General features: G+C 38.6%; 1 protein-coding gene across 2 annotated transcripts; it reads left to right on the top strand.

The window, feature by feature from the left end:
- The first annotated feature begins 1,571 nt into the window (after window positions 1-1,571).
- On the top strand, window positions 1,572-24,429 carry IMPA1 (inositol(myo)-1(or 4)-monophosphatase 1). Of its 2 annotated transcripts, XM_006880495.1 has the most exons (8): window positions 1,572-1,636; window positions 3,585-3,718; window positions 9,583-9,687; window positions 10,561-10,606; window positions 13,184-13,292; window positions 15,785-15,893; window positions 22,939-23,090; window positions 24,311-24,429. In XM_006880495.1, exons 1-8 carry the CDS (start codon window positions 1,574-1,576, stop codon window positions 24,424-24,426), a joined length of 834 nt encoding a protein of 277 aa, XP_006880557.1. In that variant the 5' UTR covers window positions 1,572-1,573; the 3' UTR covers window positions 24,427-24,429. The 2 variants fall into 2 exon arrangements, with proteins under 2 accessions (XP_006880557.1, XP_006880558.1); XM_006880496.1 differs by lacking the exons at window positions 15,785-15,893; window positions 24,311-24,429 and having other exon boundaries at window positions 22,939-23,092.
- Window positions 24,430-24,682: the final 253 nt, after the last annotated feature.

The raw sequence follows: 24,682 nt of genomic DNA, 5'->3' as shown, positions 1-24,682 counted from the left end.
AAGGAGGTGGATTCGAACCTCCTTCCTTTGGGTTGGCAGCACAGCTCTTTAACAGAGATACCAAAAATACATATATCAGGAAGAAAAAGCAACTCGCTGAAACTGCTCACTCTCTTTTATGCTCCCCTGTGTCTCCCTTTTCTTATAATGTGAGCGCCATGATGAAGATTTTTTATTGTCTTTGGGATTCTCCTCAATCAGGTATTTTCCCAGAAATAGTTATTCAGACTCTGAATTAGGTCTGCATTTTGTTCAGACTCTGAATTAGGTCTGCATTTTAAATGATTTCACATATTTCTCTGTCTGACAGCTTAAAAGACTTCTCTATGATTATGGGGTGCAGTCACCTAGAAGTCAGGAAAAACTTGCATAGTTCAGAACACAAACTGTGTTGGTTTTTTCCCCTTGAAGTTCAGGGAAATAAATTTACTTTTTTTTTTCTACTAAAGTCCTGGAATTTTCCTTCTGTAGAATGCCATAACAGAAAGAGCAGTGTCCTTTAAAATCGCAATTGGGTTCACATTCAACTGTGCCAGTTCTGTGTACTTTGGGGGGAAAAAAGTCTCTGAGTTTTAAGTTCTTAGCCTTTCCAGTCTTATTAGAAGAGGGAAAATTGTGTATGTGAAGCCTTTATCACACTAACTGGCTTCAGTAAGTATATTATTTATACATCTGTTCTGCCTTTTAGAGTTTTCCTTTATTTCAGCAATTTCCAGTATCTTTCTATTTCTCCTTTTATTCCAGACATCTTTTACAGTGTTTCTGATGTCCTTTTCTTGCCCTTCTAGAGAATGAGAGAAAGTGAGAGTGTGTGTATGTGTCCATGCGTATGTCCACACACTAGAGAAATAGAGGCAGACACAGAGATAGAAAATGACATGGTGATGTGGAAACTTTAGGAGATTCCTTGGTGGTACAGCAGTTAAGTATTTGGCTGCTAACCGAAAATTCGTCTTGAACCCATGACCCCACTCCCCCACTCTGAGGGAGAAAGAGAAGGCATTCTAAAAAAAAAGAAAGATAAGGCATTCAGCAGCTGAAAACAATTACAGTCTTGAAAGGGCTCTCGTGCAATTCTGCACTTATTTCTACTGCATCTTCCAGGGTCCCTATGAGCTGGTGAACACTATCAGCTCAGTTGGCAATGAGAGTGCTTTGATGTAGACTTAATGGTAGTGTCATCTGTAGCAAATTGGTGGCTCTAGTCTACCAGCAGCTTCCAAAAGGAAGGCGAGGATCTCCTCCTGTGAGATTTGTAGACACAGAAACTCACTAGAAGCTTCAGATTGTAGAAGATTCTGACTCCATGGTAATAAGAATGAGTAAGTAAAGGCAGTGGGTTTAGATAGAGAATTATCTGTTACAAATAAGTTTCTCTAGGAGAAATAGACTAGTTTGGCTTTTACCCAGGATTTGGAATAAATCCTTTAAAATGTTGAGTTCTGGAATTTAGAAATAAATGCTGAAATGAAAATATGTTGCCCATTGAGATATATTTTGGAACTAACTCTGAGTATGGTTTTTAGAGTTTTGTAACTTCTTTGTGCTAATGTTTGGTAGCGGTATTCAGAAGATGGCTGACCCTTGGCGAGAGTGCATGGATTATGCGGTAACCCTGGCAAGACAAGCTGGAGAGGTATGAGCTAAGTATCTTCTCAGACGTAAGATGTACGTATGTGGTTGTCTCGTCAAATACTGCACATATTTTGATTAATCTTTGTTTTCACACTCTTAAGGGAGTAAATATTCAGGAAAAGTAAGAAATGAAAAGAAATAGTTAATAACCAGTCCCAGGAGAAAGACATCCTTCTTAGTAAAGGTTGTTCATTGAAGAAGAGGAAGATGGGAGACATCCTTACGAGGTGGATTGATCCTGCGGCTGCCACGTGGGCTTAGACACAGCCGCGATGTGAGGGTGGTGCGGGATCGGGCAGTGTGTCGTTCTGTGGTGCTTGTTATTGTTATGGTGCCATTGGGTCAGCTCTGACTCCTTGGAATGCCATGTGCACCAGAACGAAATCTTGCGTGATCTGCGCCACGCTCAGTCTCTGCTGTGCTTAAAGTTCATTGTTACAGACACTCTGTGTCATTTCAGTGAGGATCTGCCTTCACTTTTCCTTTGCTGTGGTTCCCCTCCCAACCCCCTCCCCCAAGCTTATTATTCATTTATTTTCAATTGTGATTTGAATGACAGTTTGGAAACCACATTGGCTTGTCATTCAACCATTCATACACATTTTTGTAACATTAATGATAATATCCACCCTTACCTCATTTCCTCCCTACAGTTTTCATTTCCATTAATCCTTCTGTTCCTTCCTGCTTTCAGGACTTTATCCATGGGGGCAAATACTGGTTCTTTTGACCTTAGATGGTTGTTTATACTGAGGAGCGAGTGCCTCCCTGATGTTATGGGTCGCTCTATTGTCCTGTCTGTTGTTTGACTGACAGCAGAGCCTTGGGGATCAGTTTTGCTCTAGGTTCAAAGGTTTATCAAGGACCATAGTCTTTGGGGATTTTTTTTGGTCTCTTATGAGGCTAATCAGCCTGGACATTTTTATGTTTTTAAATTTCATTTTACATTGTCCCTCCACTCTATCTAGGAACTCCTGCTGTTTTCTCTTGTAGAGTGGTCAGTCAGTGGTGGTACCCAGGTACCGCTGAGTTCTTCAGGGCTCTGGGGTGTGGAATTTGAGGTGTGTGTGGTTCATTAGTCCTTTGGACTGTTTCTGTGCATCTTTGTTTTTCTTCCCTTTTCTTTGTTCTAGACAGGGAGAGACCAATAGCTGCACCATAGGTGGCTGGTTGCAAGCTATTAAGTCTCTAGTCACTATTCAACAAAGTAGGATGAGGAAGAATGTGTTACATCCATTGCTATTGTGCCATCGGGTGAGCCCTGTTATATTAAATGACCTTTATGTTCCCTAAGATTATGGTCCCAAGCCCCAGACCCAGAAACCCATTTCCTCAGGGTATCAGCTTATGATTAAAACACTTACAAATTTAAAAAAGAAGAGGATTATAAAAGCACTGCCCCCTGTTGGCTCAAGCTAGATAGCTTGATGTCTTTTATGTCACAGCTAATTAGATGGTACAGCATCAATGAAGGAGTCCCTGGGTGGTGCAAAGGGTCCAGTATCTTGCTTCTAACCGAAATGTTGGAAGAAGAATGTGATCCAGATGTACCCAGAGGTACCCTGGAATAAGGACCTGTGGATCTGTTTCTAAAAAGTCACAGACTTAAAAATGCTGTGAAGTGCATTCCTACCCCAAAGCACATAGACTTCCTACGTGTCAGAATTGACGTGAGAGCAACTGGTTTGGGTATTTATTGGTGTTTTTTAATTTTTGTCATTTGAAAACATTTCGAATGGCAATTAGAATCTAAGATAGAGTATAGAATTATATATTTTGGTTAAATGCTGAAAGCATTAAGCATTAAAGGATTATTTTATACTTATTTTTAAAGAATTGCATTTAAGTGCATGCCAGTGTTTTCATTTATTTCTGTATTTCAGTTTTAATTTGATTTAATATTACTTATGTTTTTTTCTGTTTGTGTACCCCTGATATAATCATTTTAGGTAATTTGTGACGCTCTGAAAAATGAAGTGAATGTCATGATTAAAAGTTCTCCTGCAGATTTGGTAACAGCGACTGACCAAAAAGTGGAAAAAATGCTTCTCTCAGCCATAAAAGAGAAGTATCCATCTCACAGGTACTTAATGCTTCAATTTCAAATTAACAAGATGAAGTTAACATATTAGACAAGAATTTTTTTTGTTCTATACACAGAAACTGGCTGTTACATAAGCTACAGAAAATTGTCATCAGAGATGTGGGCAGCTCAGGAACCTGGAAAGGCAGACTTAGACATGAATCACAGAGACAGGAAGATATCAGATTTTTGCCATGGGTAACACTGCTTAGGAAGGCCACTTGTGGTCCTGTGGCCTCAATCTTGATTCTGACGCCTTTGAGTGTTTCCCAAGCAACTGTTTACCTTTACCTTATTGTTTTTAGTGTACAAATCTTATACAACAATATCTGTTTGCTGAGTTTAGATTGTTCACTCATGTTCAAGTTGCCAGGGGTCAAAGGAGGAGAAATACTTTGATTCTTTCTTAATAAAGGAAATGCTTGGATGCTGGGTAGCCAGAGTAAAAAAATGAGTACCATATGTTCAATGCAGAAGTTCCATTTTAGTCCTTATATTGGCAACTTCTTGATATAGCAGAGTCCTGGCAACTTTAGGGAATTAAAATGAAAACATTCAAATCAGGGCTATCTTTTTTTAAAAATTTAATTATGATTTGAATGAAAGTTTGCAAAGCAAATGAGTTTTTCTTCAATCATTCATTTACATTTGGTTCTGTAACATCAGTTTCAATAACTACAATGTTAATTGTACTTTTATCATTTTCTCCCTGTAATTCTGATTTCTCTTAATCCTATTGTACCTCTCTGTGTCTTCCTTTCTTTAGGGATTTGTGCTGATCATCTCTTATATATTTCCTTTCCCTTTACCATCTTAGTATTTGTCTAGGCCATGTTTACTGTAGAGTTTGTAGGGTTTTCGAAGGCCTGTTATTTTGAAGTAGATGACTAATCCTTTTTCCTAGTCTGTTGTAATCTAGAAGCTCCATTTAGTAGAATATTGGACAGAGAGTGCTGCACCCATAAGAGCAGGCGATAAACAAGCTGACATATGTGTATCTAAGCTTTTAAGAGCCAAAAACATGCAAAACACTTAAGAGGTTATACTCCTAAGAGAAAACCATAAGGACGTGGCAGTGGTGCACGGTCTGGGAGATCCAGAGGTATTCGGACCTTGAGCAGTGGGTGTATCAGTCTCCCTTTGTGAGGCAGGGCCTGCAGAAAAATTTGGATTACATCTCAATATCAGGAAAACAAACATCCTCACCACCAGGTCTATAGGCAGCATCATGATAGAAAAAGGATTGAAGTTGTTAATAGTTTCATCTTAATTATTGCATCCACAATTAACACCCTTGGCACCACCAGTCAGAGAATCAGAAGACAAATTGCATTGGGAAAATTCACTGTCAAGGATCTCTCCAGAATACTAAAGAGTAGTGATGTCAATTTAAAGGTCAAGATGCCTCTGATCCAAGCCATGGTCTTTTCAGTCACTTGCTATGCACTGAAAACTAGACAGTGACTAAGGATGACAGAAGAAGAATCAATACCTTTGTGTTGTGCTGGTGAAAAGTATTGAATATCCCATGGACTGCCAAGAGAATAAACAAGTCTGTCTTGGAGAAAGTGAAATAAGGGTGCTCCTTGGAAGCAAAGATGTTGAAATTCTTTCACATGCTTTGTGCATGTTGTCAGGAGAGGCTAGTCCTTGGAGAAGGACATCATGTTTGGAAAGGTAGGGAGTCAGCAGAAGAGAGAAACTCAAAGAGAGATTGATGCTGTGATTATGGCAATTAGGTCAGATGTGTTGGGAGATGATGAGGTTGCTCCGGATAGGGAAAGGGTCAGAGCCATTGTTCATAGGATCCTTTTGAGTCATCGTTGACTCAACAACATAGAACAAAATCAACAACAACATATTTACTAATTTTTACTCCCCTCTCAGTGCCTTTCCTGACCACCATCCAAGAATGATTGATTCTATCTGTGTGCAAAACCTTTCCTTAGTTTGTTTGGTTTTTTTTAGATATTTGAAATACAACTTTATTCTGGTTCTAAACGTATAGAATGGGAATGACAGTAACAAGATTTTACCACGGAATATTGTGATTTGACTGTAGGAGTCTTGTGTTTGAAACTCAAGAAGGAAACTGCCTTACAAAACAGCTAAATATGCAGGTCCAAAAAATGAAGGGTGTTTTTAACTGCCACACTCACTCCGAAGCCCATTCATCTATCTCTCCTTCAGCATCCCAAAGATTAGCACATGTTCTGCTTAGCTAGATAATAAAGTGGCAAACACACAGCACCACTGACATCACAGGACAGTTGCCTATAAAACTAGACTTCTGACACTGGGCTCCAGCTTTGTTCTCTCACAGATCGTCATCATCCAGGAGAGCAGTTGTCTGTGCAACCTCTAAATCATGCACATATTGTGCTGCCAAAGCTGGGTCCATGACAACTTCTGGTGGGGCAAGAGCAGGCACGGCAGCAAACTCCAAGTTAGGGTCTCTAATTAGTTTTCTAGCAAGCCAAAAGGCTTTTCAAAGTTGTATTTACTTATGGCAGAAATGTAGTACTGAAGATTCTTCTTTTGGTGGAAAATGATGGATTTTTCCTTAACTTCCCTGTCCTTAATGTCCACTTTGTTGCGACACAACACAATGGGGATGTTCTCACATACTCGAACCAGATTCCTATGCCAGTTAGGCACGTTCTTGTAGGTAACTCTTGATTATCGGGGATCCAGCCCCAATATGTCGGGAGAATTCCGCCAAAAGGAGGCACCAGGTTGAAATGAAGATGCGGAGAGGCTAATTGCTGATGATAAATAGCAAGTTTAATATTCTGGTAAGGGTATATATACACATCTTAGGAACATGCCTGCAGGGGTAATCACACTATCTCTTATTTGTCGGAGATGTTGACTGGTAGATCGAACATTCCCAGACATTCACACAAAACAAAGACCTCTTCCGGGATATCTTATCTATCTTATAATATATTTTGAAAGACAAAAGGGTATCACATTCCTAAGATTCAGAAACCTTCAGTCACTCCCTATTCATTAGCATACTGCTTCCTGGAGTTGTTTTCTGTAGAACAAATGGTCAGGCCAAGATAGGTGGTCCTGCTGTTTTTACATAGCATTGCTGATCCTGCTTTGCAGGTTAGCCAGGCCCTGACACTTGATGTTACATCAGACATAATGGCATACTGGGCTTGGATATAATAGCCATCCCTCAGTCCCCCAAAGTTTTCCTGGCCAGCTGTATCCCACACGTTGAATTTAATCGGTCCTCTGTTGGTGTGGAACATGAGGGATGGACCTCCAAACCCAAGGTGGCTACATACTTGTTCTCAAATTCACCAGTCAGATGATGTTTCATGAATGTCATTTTTCCAGTACCACCATCACCCACCAACACGAGTTTGAACTGGACTTGGGGTTCTCATTGGGCGGCCAATGTGATGGTTCTTCCAGATGCGTTTCTGGGCCCCATCTGACTCTTTTCCTTAGTTGTATAACAGTAATCGTATACAATATTTGTGCTTTTGTGACCAACTTCTTTCACTTAATATAATAGCTTCTAGATACATCCACAATATGTGGTCTATCATGAATTCTTTTTATTATTATTATTTTTTATTGGTTTACTTACAAAGTTTGTATACGTTGTATTCCACATGACTTTCCATTAATTCTTAATTGTTTTAAATCTTTAGTAAAAGGTGAAAGATTTATACAATCTGAAGAGGAACCAGAGCATCTTTTTTGCTTTTTTTGTGTTGCATAATATTCCATTCTGTGAATGTACCATCGCTTGTTTATTGATTGATTTTAGAATTTTGAATTCTTGTATTTTTCCCAAAGCCAAAGACTGTGCCTTAGGGAGCTGCTGCTAGCTGAAATGGCTATGCTTCTGGTGGTTTGAATCTACCAGTTGCTTTGTGGGAGAGAAGTGGGAAGTCTCCTTCTTTACAATTTACAGCAAAAACCTGATGGAGAATTCAGTGGCTGACTGTTTTTAAAATTATTTTGTGTGAGGGAGAATAAATCTGACTCACTTATTAATCTATACAGGACAAAAATAAGAAGCAACAATAGTATGTATAATGTGCAAACTTTTATTTTTTTGTAGATTGTTGTAAAAGGAGCAAGGACAATATTGGAAAGGGTAGTGTCCCCAAGAATAACATCCACATTAGCAAACTGTGATAGCTACACGGTCAGACATTGTCACCCACCCTGCTGTACCTACTTCCACTAATTACTAGGGTTGAAATTTGTTGCAGATGACCACACAGACTTTACGGAAATCTCTTCTTACTCATGATTGTGAGGTTTTTCTAAGGAACAGTTTGTCTGGGTTGGGGAGAAAGGCAAAGGATATCACACAGTGCAAGTCCAGGTTGAGTGAGTAGCAGTCCCAGGCCAGCTTAACAGCAAGACACAGTTCCCCAGTTAATCCAGGCCACTTCTCAGTTAACAGGATACCTCTGGGGCAGGAACCTCTGACCTCGGAGGATAGGTGCTACTTTCTCTGCTTCTTCTTTACTGATGTTTAGGTTCTCCAGATTGCATTGCTGAATCTGCTTAAATCCTCGTGGATAGGCTACCCTTTTCTCTGAGAAAGAAACAATTCATGAGGGCCTACATTAGGACAGCTGCAGATCACACCTCCAGGGGAGTTCAGGGTGGTGAATGACCCTCAAAGTTTCCTTTTACTTACACCTTTCAATTTGGCTATGTGATCTGGTCTAAGGCAATGGATAGGAAAGTCATTCGGTGGTTTAGGATTGTTTTTGTCACGTGCAGTCGAGATGCCTGCACGTAGTAGTGACCTTATGTATAGCAGCTCTGAAGCCTACCCTGTCCTGAGCCATTCTCACTGATTTTCTGATTCCAACACACCTACCCCCAATGCCCCATTTACTTAATCAGTCCATGTCATTAGGGGGCTTCCTCACCTGTGCTGTTTCTCCACCCTTCTGAACATGATGTCCTTTCTCCAAGAACCTCCTGGCCATGTGTACAAAGTATGTGTGACAACTTCAAAATCCTAGCCTCCAAGGAAAAACTTGGTTTCACCCTCTCCAAAATAGACGTATTTGTTTTGTTTTCTTGGCGGTCCATGGTATGTTTAAGACTCTTCTTCGGCACCACAACTCTAAGGCATCGGCTCCTCTTCTCTTATCCTTAGTTATTTTCCAGCTCTCTGATGCATGTAATTGCATAGATCAGGCGAATCTTAGTCCCTAGACTGACATTGTTGCTTTTTAGTAGTCTGGAGAGCAAAGCAGTTTGTCTTTTGATTTTCTGACTGCTGGTGCCAAGAGAGTTGTGGAGCCAAGCAAGCTGAAATTGTTAACAGCCTCAATCTCTTCTCCATCTATCATGTTGCTGCCAGGTGGCCCAGTGGTGAGAATCTTTGTCTTCTTGATGTTGAAGTTCAGTCCATATTGAAGACTACAGTCCTTGACTTACAGCAAGTATTTCAGGCCCTCCTCAGTTTCAGCAAGCAAGGTTGTGTCATCTGTGTAACATAGGTTGTTGATGAGCCTTCCTCCAATCTTGATTCCATATTCCTCAAAAAGCTCTGCTTCCTGAATGCTCTGTTTTGTGTATTGATTGAAAAGGAATGGAGAAAGGATGCATCCCTGACACACTTCTTTTCAGATTTTGAAATATGCAGTGCTTCCTTGCTCTGCTCTGAGGACTACTTTTTGGTCCAAGTATAAGTTTCACATAAGTACAATCAATTGTTCTAGGATTCCCATTCTCCTCAAGGTTAGCCACAATTTGTTATGATCCACACAGTCAGGATTCTAAAAAAATCCTAACACAACTTTGTAAAGAACTGTTATGGCTTATTGAAAGCAATCTAAAGATTTAGGATTTGTCTTTCTTGCTTTTAGTTTCATTGGTGAGGAGTCTGTGGCAGCTGGAGAGAAGAGTGTCTTAACTGACAACCCCACGTGGATCATTGACCCTATTGATGGAACGACTAACTTTGTACATAGGTATGTCTATACAATTTTGATACTGGAATTACTGTTTGCATATGAAACAACTTAACCTTTAAAGTACTCTGCTCAAGAACACTTTAGAGAATTATTTGGCTTATTTATGCTTCCTTAGTCTAAGAAAGTTTATGAAATATAATAAAGCACAGTATGTATTATTTCTATATGATATGATGGAGGAGAAGCAATAATGTTATGTCATATCTTTTAAATGTGGGTTAGTGCTCATACATTGTAATAAGATTTTATAGTATTTTTAAGTTTTCATTTTCAATATTTATATTTAACCTGTTAGGTCTATTTTCTTGATCTGTATCTGTTCTGAGTCAGAAATTACAGTGTCTGTGTTTAAAATTCCATATGGCCATAGCAATTAACTATGACTCTCCAACTTCTGTATTTGAGTAAGGATAGGCTGACAATAGTCTATTCTATACAGTTTGGACCTGTATTCATTATGGGTCTGGTCTGTAGGTAACATGCCGTAGAAAAAGAATATGTATATGTATACAAACCAAATAGCAATGCTTTTGATTCAACTCTGACTCATAATGACTTTGCATGTGTTAGAGTAAAAGCTGCATAGGCTTTTCAGTGGCTGATATTTTAGAAGTAGATTGCCAGGACTTTGTTTTTAGTTACCTCTGGGTCAATTTGAGCTGTATTTTTTTTGGTTGGCAAGCCAGGGACTTGAATGTATGTGGATACCTGTGTGGGTGTCTTACTGTTATTTACTCAAATGACCATATGCTCTATGCATTGTTTTTTGTATTTTGGAGAGAGGAAGAGTAATAATTTATATGTAGTTGTGAAAGTTCTTATAAAATTATAAAAAAAATTTATTGACATTTTTTTCCCTTTGTTTTTCAGATTTCCTTTTGTAGCTGTTTCTATTGGCTTTGTTGTAAATAAAAAGGTATGTTGTTTAAGATGCATAGGTGATAAAATGCATTGCTGTCATTTTTTGATAAGAAGTTAATAACTTTAGCTTTACCTCTGTGTTCAGTTTGTGTAACAAAATTATACTGAAATGATGGGACTATTTCAATTACTATGACATCATTTCCAGTGAGGAACATAGAATATTTTTGAGATCCGAGAGTTCTAAGGAAAAATATATACTAGTAACTGAAATAAAATTCAATATTTAATTGCCGTTATATACGTGACAAGATATTAAGAAGTGCAGTCTGAGAATGTTTAATAGAAGAAGTGGGATCTGATTTAGGCGTGTTGTTAGGGGACAACCACAACCAAGAAGTGGCAGGGACTGAAGCATGAGAGAAAGTCCAGAGCGTGGCTAATACCTTAAATGTAACTATACATTCATTATATCTAAAGCCCCTCATGAGTCTTTGGTCACTGAATTGATTCCAACTCGCAACGACCTTATGAGACAGAGTGGAGTTGCACTGTGAACAGGGCAACTATAAAGGTTATAAATCCTTACAGAAGACAACTGACACTTTTTCTCCCACAGAGCAGCCCCTTACTTTAGCACTAAACACTTTAACCACTAGAATTCTTTTTATCTGAAGCTCAGTTGAGTAAAATCTATAGCTATTGGTTTTCCTTCTTTTTTTTGCTGGCTTGTAAGTCATGCAGTGATCACTGTACACAAACATACAGTAGTCTTCAAGGAGCTCGTAATATGTTTTATCAGTGTGTATACAAGACAGTTAGGAAGGTTAGTGGCTTAGTGATAATAAGTTTTGCTGCCAACATAAAGACACACGGGTTGAATCAGCTGCTTCTTGGGAGAAAAATGGGCAATCTCCTCCTGTGTGATTTATTGCCTCTGGAAATCTGCTGGAGGGTAAGCTTTGAGTCACTTCTGACTTGATGGTACCTAACAGCATACAAGGCAATTAAGAAAGCTCTCAAAATAAACAGAAAAAACACAAATGAGAGCTTAACCAGGGGCTGGCATACGAGATAATTTAGCATGTTGTCAGCCCTCTGCTTATGTGCTAGCCCTGTCCTTGAGTTGATAGTTGTGTGTAAAAGTTTAAAATGTAAATAGATAAATGAAAACGTGTAGTAGGGATGTGGTGGGAAAAATGCTGTGGGAGCACAGTAGAGAAAAGCTAATGATGTCAAGAGTGAGATGAGAGAAAAGTCTTCATGATTTTATGAGTCTTAAAAGTTGATTATTTCAGTTGAGTCTTGGAAAATTAGATGTTGCCAGAGGGAGAAAAGGAATGCATTTGAATCATACACGACAAGTGAAGCTCATGATATGCAGAGAGAACTATCAATAAAAGATGGGAGGTGGTAGAAGTAGAATCTGATAGGTAAGTTCATTGTGGACATTTTGTGAGGCATTGAAGTCTATCCACTCCATAAAGTTTAGACTTTGTTTTGAGGCAGTTTGAAAACAGAAGGGTTTTGTTTTTGTTCTTAATTGGAGAGTGCCTTATAATTTCTACAGATTATACTGGATTATAAATTTTAGAGATTATACTGGAAAGTGTGGTGGAGAAATGATTTTGTACCCAGGGCAGTGAGAATAACTGAGGGAATGGCAGAATTAGGAAGTGATTAGAAATAAAGTGAAGGAGGAGTCTTGAGGGGGGGAAAAATGAGGCATAAGCACAGGATGAGTAATTTGGCCTCTTTGGTTGAGGTTTCTGCACGCCATTTTGAAGGGGGTCTAAAGCCCAGGTTCTCCTTGTGGTGATAGGTTGATGGGAGCTAAAAATGTAATTGATAATTGAGTTTGTGGTCTGGAAGGAACACATATGTGAGACTAGACACCTAAAAGGTTAATGGAAGAAGGAAAAACCCCTGAGGTACACAGTTTTGAGGATTAGATAGAGAAGGTTCTTAAAAAAAAAAAAAGGGACTAAGATGGATTTGATGATTGAATGGAGAAAGTAGGCCCAGAAACATGGAAGGACTGATAAATATAGAAGTAATTGACCATAGTTTCTTAATTCTTCAGAGAAGGCATTTGATCAGTAAGAGTTCCTTGGTGATCTCTGTGAATGAATGACAAGGCAGAAGCCAAATTGTGATGTATTGTGAGGAGAAAAAGGAATGCAGAATGTATACTATGATTAGGGAAAGGATGACAACATGTGGGGATTAGAGTTAAGGGAAGATTTTTTAAGGGAGGGAGACATCTGACAGGTTGGTAGTAACCAACAGAAGAGGTATCAATTGATGCAGTAGTTTTTCAGGCTCTGTGTGAAAGGATAGGATTTATAACAGAGGATTCATAAACTGGATCGCCTTGGTGACTAGGGACTCTCCATCATCTTCTGAAACAGAACGGAGAGAGGTTTAGAAATGGAAGGGAGAGAAATAGAAGAATTCAGATCCGCTGACCTCTTTCTTCTAATTAGATTAGGAATTAGCATTTTTTAGGTATCCCAAAGTTTAACCTATTGAATACATTATTAATATACCAGATTTTCTTTCTTAGAAACGATATTGCTTTAAAAGGGAAAGATTCTTACATTTGGTAAAGAGAATTTGTTTCTTTCTGCAGATGGAATTTGGAGTTGTTTACAGTTGTGTGGAAGATAAAATGTATACTGCCAGGAAAGGAAAAGGGGCTTTTTGTAACGGTCAGCGGCTACAGGTTTCAAAGCAAGAAGGTAGGTTTAGCCTCTGATTTCTGGAGGGTGGTGGGATTATTGTCTGTATACTTATTGTATATCTAATTCTTTATTTTTTTAAAATATACTTTTTATATAACTTTTTTTTATGTTGTATGTGCTATTGAGTTGGAACTGACTTACAAATGATATTCCAGCAGGTTTGGGGAAGCTATAAATCATATAGCCCATCATTCCAAGGAAAGTTGGTGGATTTGAACCACTTGTCTTTGGGTTGGCACTATACCATTTAGCACACAGAGCTTCCAGGTGTTAGCTTATGGGATTCTCCAAATGTTAACTGATTCATAAATATGAGCCAGTTTATACAATAAGTCAGCTCTTTTCACTTTTTAATTTTGAGTTCAATTTAGGATGTAGCTGTTAGTAACTAAGCTGGCATTGAGTCATGGTGGCCTTATAGAATGAAATGTCATGCAGGCCTGTACCATCTTCCTAGATGTGGTAGTGGGAGGAAATGTAGCTGCACAAGCTTTTCAGGCTCAACACGGTGCTGGGAATAAGAGGAGAAGATCGTTTCTTGATTTTAGACTTCATGAATTTTTCTTTCAGCCATAGAATTCCTCTAATCTAATATTAGAGGGCTCTGGTGGCTTAGTGGTAAGGAGCTGTACAGCCAGCCCAAAGTCATGGAGTTCAAATCCATAAGCCCCTCTGGAGGATAAAGATGGGCAGTCTCCTACCATACATTTTATAGCTTCTGAAAAGTAACTGAGAATCAGCTATGAGTTGGTTTCAATGTGACAGCACATACAACAATGATATGGTTAGGATCAATTAATAAGTAAACTGAGTAAAATGAGTTTAAGCTGGAATGTATCATTAAGAAATGATATATTGACTAGATGACTGGAACTTTAGGTCTTCTTTCAATGTGCTGGGTAGTTGAATTTTTTAGTCACTTTCCATATACTTAACATTTTCTGCTTTGGCATTGGTAAAGTGAGATGGATTGGTATGGGACATTTTTAATCAGATAATCATATGATCTGCTGCGTGGAACGTAAAAAGGTGAAGGAAAATAGGGTCATGTTCATAGTTAAAAAGACCATTTCCAGATCCATCCATACAATGTTGTGAGCGACAGGATAACATCCATATGCATACAAGGAAGACCTGTTAATATCATCATTGTTCAAATGTATGCACCAATAACCATAGCCAAAGTGGAGGAAATGATTTCAATCTTCTACCAAAGATTGCAGTCAGAAATCGACTGAACTTGCAACCAAGATGCATTAATAATAATGAGTGACTGGAGTGCAAGAGTTGAGAATAGATAAGGATTAGTAGTCAGAAAACATGGGCTTAGTAACTTGAGACCAGAGCTAGAATGATAGAATTTTGTACAATCAATGATTTATTCTTTACTAATACCTTTTAATACCATGCAGTGGTAACTTGTGGTTGCTGTGAATCTGAACACTGTGACACTGATGTGTCACATGTGATAATGGTTACCCATCGTGGACAGTGTCTGGTGGACAGTGTCTGGTGGCACTCCCCAGTTGAAATAAGCTTGGAAGCAGGAGTGGCATCCACTTCCATAAATAGCTTGCCTCTGGAAATCCCGTGAAACTTGGGAAAGGATGAAAGTCATGCATGCAAGTGTCGAGGAATTTTATTCATAGGGTTGCTATGAGTCACCTACAACTTGACAGCACTTAACAATGCAACAATAACAATACCTTTTATAAGAAACACAAATGACAACTATACACATGGACTTCACCTGATGGTCTTTACAGGAATCAGGTTGATACATCTGTGCAAAGAATCATTGGAGCGCTTAGTATCAGTTGTGAAAACTCGGCCAGGTGCTGTTTGTGGAACTGACCACCAACTACTCATATGCAAGTTCAAAGTGAAGCTAAATAAAATTCACAAGAACAAAAATTTCACCTTGAATCTATCCAACTTGAGTTTAAAAACGATCTTAGGAACAGGTTTGATGACTTGAGTGAGCACTAATGAGTGAAGGAAGACCAGATGAGCTGTGGGAGGATATCAAGAATATTGTCCATGAAGAATGAGAAGGTCATTGAAGAATGAGATGGATGTCAGAAGAGAGACTGAATTTTGTGCCAGAATGCCAGGAGTCCAAAGCTAAGGAAGAAATCAGGAAATTAAGGAGCTGAACAGAAGGGCAACTCAGGTAGACAAAGTATTATAATGAAATGTGCAAAGAGTTGGAGTTGAAAAATCAAAAGGGATAACTTTGCTTGGCATTTCTTAAGCTGAAGAAACTGGGGGGACAATTTAGGGAGATAGGTTCTTTAATAAATGTATAAATGATCATGTGGAGATGATAATTCAGTTGTAGTCTAGCACTTAAAAACTTAGACACCAATCTGAAGAAACAAGGAAGAAAAAATATAGAAGTTTTTGTTTTTCTAAATTATTAATTTAAAAATGACCTCTCTAATTTCCATTACTGAAAGTTAGTCCTTATTTACAATGTTTTCTTGTAGATATTACTAAATCACTTTTGGTGACAGAGTTTGGCTCTTCGCGAACACCGGAAAACATAAGAGCTGTCCTCTCCAACATGGAAAAGCTCCTTTGTATTCCAATTCACGGGTAAGTTCTTTGCATTTCCTACCTGGACTTGTACACAATTTCATATTTTAAAGGAATAGATTTTCCTTTAGAAAAGACCTTTACAATAACAGGCATGGAAGAAGTAACATAATTATAACTTCATAATGTAACTTTTCAACTTTTCATTTGAAAATATAAAAAATTACAGAAGTAAAACAGGGCACAAATAAGTAAATCTAGTTCACCTCTCACCTCTGTTAACATTTTACTCCCTTTGCTTTATCATTTCCGTGTGTGTGTGGGCATATGCTCAGTCTATATGTGTGTGCGTGTCTCTGTGCATTTCTTCCATACGTCATGTCCTATGCACATAAATATTTTGACTTATTTCCCAAGAATACAGACGTTCTCTTCCGTAAGCACAGATAAATTACTGACTTCATAAATTTACTTTTTATCTATTCCAATTTTGTCAGTTGACCTGTTGGTTGTTTTTAGAATTTTCCTTCCTCTAGTACAGTATTCAGTCTAGGGTCAGGTATTAACTCTTACTTGTCAAATTTCTTTAGCCTTCTTTAATCTTAAGTATTTCCACAACCTAAGGCATTATAAACAAATTTGTCCTAGAGTGGGTGAGACCAGGCTACTTCTTGGAGGCAAGGATTCTGAAGCTTTGTCTAACATACTTGGACATGTTGCAAGGCAGGACCAGTCCTTGGAGAGGGATGTTATGCTTGGGAGGATGGAGGGACAGCGCAGGAGAGGAAGAACCTTGATTAGATGGATTGATTCAGTGTTGAGGTAACGGGGGCAGGTGTGTCAGAGACGATACGATTGGCACAGGATAGAGCAGAGTTTAGTGTTATTGTATGTAGGGTCACTATAAGTTGCAGGCGACTCAACACCATATAACAGCAACAACAACAACAAGGCATGCATTGCCCGTGGGTTTCAGAATTTATCTTCTGTAGAGATATACCAAGGTATTCTCATGATACTTTTCATAATCCTCAGCTTCAATAGTTATTTCACTCTATTGCACATATTTGTGTATTCTTCTTTTAAAAATCTTAATTAAATTGGCTAATGGTTTCTTTCATTTTTTTTCCCCCTAAAGAACCAGAATTTTGATTTATTAATTTCATCTACTTTAGGTTGATTTTACTATTGCTTATGGTATTTTTGATTTTTTTAATTTTTACTGATAATATTATTTATTATTGTCATATACTATCTGATTAGAATCTCAGAACGTTTGGTGGATTTGAACCATGTGCCTTTGGGTAAGCAGCACAGTGCTTTACCTACTAGGCTGCCAGATCTACCTCTGTGCTGCGGCATTGAGTAAGTGCCATTGAGTCAAAGCCAAATTGTAGCTGATCCTAGAGCAGGTTTTCAAAGGCAGTAAATTGCACAGCATATATTACCTGTTGCCTATCTTTCTCCCATGGAACAGCTAGTGGGTTAGAACTGCATGCATTTGGTTTGGCAGTGCAACTCATTACCATTAGGCCACCAGAGCTCTGTAATAGTATTTATGGCTATGAGTTTTCATTACTTTAAGTGTATTCCATGCATAATGACATACAGAGTTTTGATTGTTCTATATTTTGACACCGGTAACTTGAGTCTGCCTTCTGTTCATTTACCATCGGTGCCCTCCCCCTGCTAAGTTCTTTTGGTATTCACTGCACTACATTTTTTTTTAAATTATTATTATATTTTATTAGTTTCAATGAACATTCACAGGGATTCTGGGCTTTCACTCCTTCATTGCCGCACCATTCTCTCCACCCTCCTCCCCAGTTTGTTCTTCTTCCCCGCCATCCGAATGTCTGTTTTAATTGTCCAGTTGCCACAGTGCTTGTCAAAGTCAGTTCTGATTAATCTCCTTTGTCGGTGTGTCCTTTGCCATTCCCTATCACTCCTTCCTGAGAGAGACTTCACCCTGATTCATAAGGAAAAGGGGATGGCGTATTCTCTTAGCTACTTCCTGCTGAAAAGGGACGCTGTGGGTTTCAGGGTGAAGATCTTTTCTCACTACTCTAAAGGGCCCCTTTGGCAGTAGGAAACACATAGACTATTATGGAGATTGATTTTGGAATTTAGATGCACTCTTATTGATTGTGTTTGGCCGTACATGTTCATATCCTTGAAGATGTATCATGGGGGTGTTGCAACCTAGAAGACACAAATTTGACTAACAAGTTATAAGTACATGAGTCAAAAATTATGGAAAAGTAAAAGAAAAGATTCTTTCATTGTTTTACAAACCCTTCCCCAGGTCCCCTCCACCACGTAGCACTGCACTACATTTTTTTTAGCATTTTCCTGCTGAAAAATTAGTGAGAAAGTGGGTAACAGAGAATGTAGAAAGTTCATATTAATTGTGTAGAAATGCAGTCATTCATTTTCATAACTTTTGAAATTTCTCTGTGCCCTTTTAACCAGAGAGCTGTTCTTGTTAAATTGGGACAGAGGAGTCTTTTTGCCCTCTATTTAATTTTTAGTTTGCAACTTTGTTGTGTTTTAATATTTCTACTTGCACTATAATAAATTACTTGATGTGGTTGTTCTAGCTCTGGTCTTTGTAATTCTCATAAGACTGCACATAGTACTGTGGTGGGAAGAGGTTGTCTGTGGCCCACCAGGGAGAGTAGGTTATTTGCTCATAATGTATATTAGATAAGTGACACACTTACAGGGTGAGACCATGCAAATAAAACACATAAGAATGTTAATGTGGTGATTAGTCAGTTTTGCCATCCTGCCAGCTTTCAAATTAGCCATTCTGGTGGGGGAAAGGGGGAGGGGACAGACAGATGACAGTGGGGCAGAAATCGAGATCTAGAGCTACTGTTAAGTAAGAAAATCAGAGTATACCTGAGATTCCTGTGCTGAGACTTCCTTGATCCAGGAGTTGGTGCTGTAATACCAGAGGAATGATGGTGAGACAGCAGCAGCAAAGGAAACAAAATCAGGACACTAGTGCGAGGCAGAGCTTTGCACAGAGCTTACTGGTGGACTGGGGGTTTTCAGGCATTTGTCAGGAAGCCAGGTCTGCCAACCCGTGGAGCTGACGCCAGCCACCTTCAGGTCTAGGCCTACTTTTTAGGAGCCCTGCTAGTATAGGTCATTGTGTGTTATAGTGCCGGCTACTTCTATAGAGAAAGATGAGCAGTCTCCCTGTGAAGATTCAGAGCCTTGGAAAGCCAATGGAGAGTTGCTCTAAATTAGATCAACAGCAATGGGTTGTTATTATTATTTAACTAAGCCATTTAGTTTTAGTTCAACAACTCATTTTAAAATGGTCATAGTCATTTTGTCACTAGTTTACCAGTGACATTTGACTGAAACCTACCTCTACGAGGCTTCATGGGAATGCATATGTGTACTGCATGGTATTTTCTATATGTTGGTTCATTTCATTCTGTATTTCATGCCTTGAAACTCAAAGTACAGCTTGACCAGACAGCCTATTCTTAACAAATAGCTGAGTAAAGCGAAAGAGCTGCTACCAGAATGTATTTCCTTGAGAGAAGGCAGTAAAATTAAATAAGCTAGTTACAGCAGTGTGATATTTTTAAGCAAGGACTTTTATCACAGGTAGTGAAGTGGTTATGCTAGCTATAAAATGGCTGTAGGTGCTGCACAACTTTAACTCTTTTTATATTATTTTATTCACTTAAATAAAAAAATCAATCAACAACTCATTGCCAAAATTGATTTTTATTTTGATTGAGTCAAAATAAACTCATAGCTGACCCTTCAGCAGGTTTCCAAGGCTATAAATCACACAGGAGGAGATTGCTCATCTTTCTCTCATGGAGCTGAAGGTGGATTTGAACCCTTAGAGAGGCATGTTATGGAGTTTATGTACCTGTCTGACTTTTCCAGCCGTTACTTGACTCACTATGTAGATGGGCAGGAATATGTGAAAGGGGCACGTTAGCTTATCCACAAGGGGTTGACTGTCTACCATTCCACAAGGGGATTGACCAGTCTTGACAGTCTACAAGAGGATTGGCTAGTTTCACCAGTAAATGTAATAGCTCTAGCTGCAGAGAGAGAATCCTCCCGGGCTAGAGGAGAGAGGCCTTTGCCACCCCAGTGAAGAGGAGGCAGGAGAATGTATGACACATTTTGGGTCAGCAGCAGCAGCCATGGCTGAACTGGAGAACTGACATGAGATGGGACTGTGGGAGAGGAAAAAGCCAATATTGATAGGACTGAGAACTGTGTTGGAGTTAGGGGAGGAAAGCCATTACTGGCAGGACTGAGAACTTGGGAATGCTCAGAGGCTTGAGGTTGAGGTGCCTGTGTGCACATTTCAGTAACTCTCTTAACTGTATTCTTTACTAATCTGGATGATAAACTTTTGACTTCTCCAATAGTATTCTGTATAGTCTGTGAGCTATCACATTGGATTTTGGACCCAGAAATGCAGCAAGATTAGCATTGAGATGAGTAGAAAGAGATATGGGAGCACTGGGGACATGTCTGACCTCAGGGAATTGGTTTTGCATTATTGATGTTGTGGATGGGGAGAGTTCCCCCTGTGAAATTGGTACTGTGAAATTGTCAGATAGGGCACTCCCCACGTGGCACTTGCTCGTTTTACACATAGCCTTTGGGTTACCTATGCTGATCCCTATGGACTATACCACCAAGCTTCCTAAAAAGCAAATAGTAACCTTTTCTTTTGGTTTTTTTTTTAAAGGTAACCATGAAATTATCAAACAATATCATTCATATCACATGTAAGCAAGGTTCTGCTGAAAGTGATCCAAAACCGACTAGAATAGCACCTCAACAGAGAATTGCTGGGTTTAGAAGTGGCCTTGGTACTAGGGATATTATAGCTAATGTGAGATGGATCTTGGCTGAATGCAGGGAGTACCAAAGGAATGTCTTATTTGTGTTTCATTGACTATACAAATGCATTTGACTGTGGGGACCACAACAAACTGTGACTCTGAGAAGAATGGGAATCCCAGAATACTTGATTGTGCTTATGTAAAACCTATCCTTGGACCCGGAGGCAGTCATTAGGACAGAACATGGAAATATTATCTGGTTTAAGATTGGGAAGGGTGTACACCAGGGATGTGTCCTATCTCCATACCTTTTCAATCTATATGCTGAACACATTATCCTGGAGGCTGGGCTGTATAAGGAGAAATCTGCCGTCAGGATTGGAGAAAGACTCATCATCAATCTACATTATGCAGATGACACAACCCTGCTTGCTGAAACTAAGGAGGATCTGAAGAGCTTGCTCTCAACAGCACATAACAACCACAGTTACCACCAGGGAAATGTTACCAAGAAGTTGTTGTGGTTGTTAGGTGCAGTTAAGTTGACTGCAAATCACTGCGACCCTGTGAACAACAGATCAAAACCTTGCACTATCCTAATGATTGCCACCATGCTTAAGCCCATTGCTGCAGTCTTTAATGGATTTCTTTTCACAATCTTTTGTAATTAGCCAATTCTGTGGTTTTTTTATTAGCTTTCAGGATGATTACTTGTGCAAAAACAAAGCTAAAAGATTTCATCTGAATGAATACCTTAAACAAATAGAAAAAGTTCAATACTTTCTTACAGTCATACATTCTAACTGTTACCTACTTGTAGATATTTTTATTATTGTTAGTACAGGATTGTGTATTAATGGTATTGACAGTTGTAACCTTTCACTCTTGCATGCTTCCAGTGTCTTCTTTTGCCTTGGTGATGTTGTGCATCCCCTTGTTATGTATTGTTTCCCTTCACTCTCACTATTATGTGTCTGCTCTTTAGTTATTTCCTTTCCCTTCTCCCCATATTTCTAGTATCTTATGTTGAGACACTTCAGCAGTGTGTCAGATATTGTTTCTGATTAAACTTTCACCCAGTAGTTTAAGTATTGATGATACTTTCTTAACATCAAGGAGCTTTGGTGGCCTAGCCCGTAGCGAGTTGCACTGCTAGTCCAAAGACCTTTCCTCTCTCGCAGTTCGAATCCATTAGGTCTCCAAAGAAGAAAGATTAGTAGACTCCTCCTGTGTGATTTACACTCTCTCGGAGGTCAGCTATGAGCCAGTTCCTGACAGCAATGAGTTTTGAGTTCTTAAACCACTTATTATTATATTGGCCACCAAGGTAGAGTCCATGTTCGTCTTAAATGGTTGTATTTCCAAGGAAAAGTTTCTATGAGAAGGAAAACTTGAAAGAATCTTCCTGAGAGGACTTGGGTGCAGATGGAGCATAGGCACTGCTGTCCCTGTCATCATCTCTGTAGTCACATGTACTGGTGCCCATGAAGTGGAGAAAGACCAGTAGCCTGATATTTTCACCTTATTAGACATTACTTATATTGTAAGGATGTGTGTGTATGTGAGTAAAATAATACAGCCTATAGTCCTTGTGTTCACAAACCCATGTGATGCCTTGCTTTAACTATATATGCATCAGAATTATAGTATTTCATGTTTGGGAGTTTTTCCTTTTTCTCGAAAATTATAGCTTTATTTTAAAGATTCTATTTTTGTGAAAATTAATTTGCCATTCATTGTAAAACAACAACAAACAAACCCCACAATAACAACCAAACAGAATAAACTCAAACTGACTGTGGGAGGGTAGGAACCTACCCAGGGCTGACCTTCCCAGCCCAGAGCTGACCTTCCCAGCACAGAGCTGACCTTCCCAGCAGGGTTCCTTCAGGAGATTTCCCATCTTTCTCCTGCAGAAACGCTGATAGATTCAAACTGCTAGAGGCACCACCACTGGGTTCTTGCACTTCTGTGTGACTATGTCCTAATGCATGCACTAGATTTGAATAGGAGATAATAGATTTTCATGTTTTATTGCAAATTATACTACATTTTTAAACATTTATCCTCTAGATTGTTTTAACATTTTTTCAAGATTTTTTGTTTGTTTTTGCAAAATCATGCTGTCTTAATATCCCCCCCCAATTTACTCTCTATATTGTCACGTTTTCCTTTTTTAACATTTGCGGTAAACTGAAGTTGAGTGGGGCACTTCATTTAAAAGGAATATTTTTTCTTATCATTATTTTTTAAATGTTATTTGTTAGGATACGAGGTGTTGGAACAGCAGCTGTTAATATGTGCCTTGTGGCTACTGGAGGCGCCGATGCATATTATGAAATGGGAATTCACTGCTGGGATATGGCAGGAGCTGGCATTATTGTTACAGAAGCTGGTGGTGTGCTGATGGATGTAACAGGTAAAATTTAGGGGAGGATAAAATATCCTTTTCCACCTGTCTATTATATTTTCCTATATACATTGATGTATTTTTAAAAATATTGCTATGTTAAAAAAATGAAAAGATATTTGATACATTTTAATATTTTTAACACATAAAACAAAAAAAAATACACACTGTAGTGTTTTATGGAAAATCAAAAGAATAGATGTTGAGAGATAGAGGCAAGAGTAAGAAGCTAATGGTGGAGTGGAAATGGGTGAACAGTCAGTGACTCAGCTGCTTCACATGTGAGTATCAAGAACTTTGAAGAGACTGGAAAATAGCTCAAGAAAGCCCCAGGGTCAGAGGTTTTTAAAAAGAATTGAGTGTTGACTGTTGTGATATTGAGGACAGACTTCCTTCATCATTGCTTTGTGCCTAGGCTTCAGTTTAATTTTTGGTTTGATCTGATGGTAAAATGTTTAAAGTAAAAGGTAAAGTTGGATTTAAAGAATTCGTAGATGCACTGGGAGAAAAGCGACAATTAGGAAATTGGAAGGAGAATAGTATGAAAATGTAGTGGAGTCAGGTTTCGTACCATTAGATTATTAAACCTAGAAAAGAGGTATTGAAAGTAGTAAGTTATACAAAAGAAGGGGAAGATGACTTTTTTGTATGAATAAGCTCAAGAAGAAGCTTAAAGAACATTTTTACCTACTGCCAGGATTTAGACTGAAGAAGAATTGATCCTTTGAATTGTGTTGATGAAGAGTATTGAATACTATGGAATACCCTAAAGAACAAACAAATCTGTCTTAGAAGAAGAGTGTAGTCAGAGTGCTCCTTAGAGTCATGGATGGTGAAACTTAGTCTCCCATACTTGGTATATGTTGTCAAGAGAAAAGACATCGTACTGGAAAAGGTCAGAGAATGTGCAAGACATTCAAGGAGATGAACTGACACATAGCAAACACAGTAGGCTCAAGCATGGTGGCCTTGTGTGTGAGGATGATTCAGGATAGGCACTCTTTCCTTCTGTTGTACAGAGGGCCACTATGAGCCAGAACTAATATGATGGCACCTGACAACAACAAAACTTAAATAGTGTGGTTATGTGACAGAAGAATTTCTTCTTTTGTCTTTAAGGTAACATAAGTATTAAAATATTATAAAAGCAAACATTCATATACTAGTTACATATGAATTCTGTTTATACAGGATATAATCTTTTTTCCCCCTATTTTATTTGATTTTAGGTGGACCATTTGACTTGATGTCACGAAGAATAATTGCTGCAAGTAGTAGAACATTAGCTGAAAGGATAGCCAAAGAAATTCAGATAATACCTTTTCAAAGAGATGATGAAGATTAATTACAACCCTTGAATATATTCAGATAAAGTTGCTTTTCCTCCAACATTGAGGACATCTGTTTCAGATATATAATAAAATGCTTAAATTGCTTTTAGTGTCTAGGTTTTAAAAAGTCCTGAAGTTCTACATTTTATTATATACTCAAGAATAGATGAAATACTTGTTTTAAAAACTTTTGTGTATAAGAATATATATTGAGAAAAATACCAAGGTCATAAAGGGCATGAGAGGACATCAGCCACTATAGCTAATTAT

This window comes from Elephantulus edwardii, unplaced genomic scaffold (genome assembly GCF_000299155.1).
Source record: "Elephantulus edwardii isolate Elephantulus edwardi_28Jun2011 unplaced genomic scaffold, EleEdw1.0 scaffold00008, whole genome shotgun sequence".
Lineage (NCBI taxonomy): Eukaryota > Metazoa > Chordata > Mammalia > Macroscelidea > Macroscelididae > Elephantulus > Elephantulus edwardii.
This window is presented reverse-complemented; position numbering and strand designations above follow the sequence as displayed.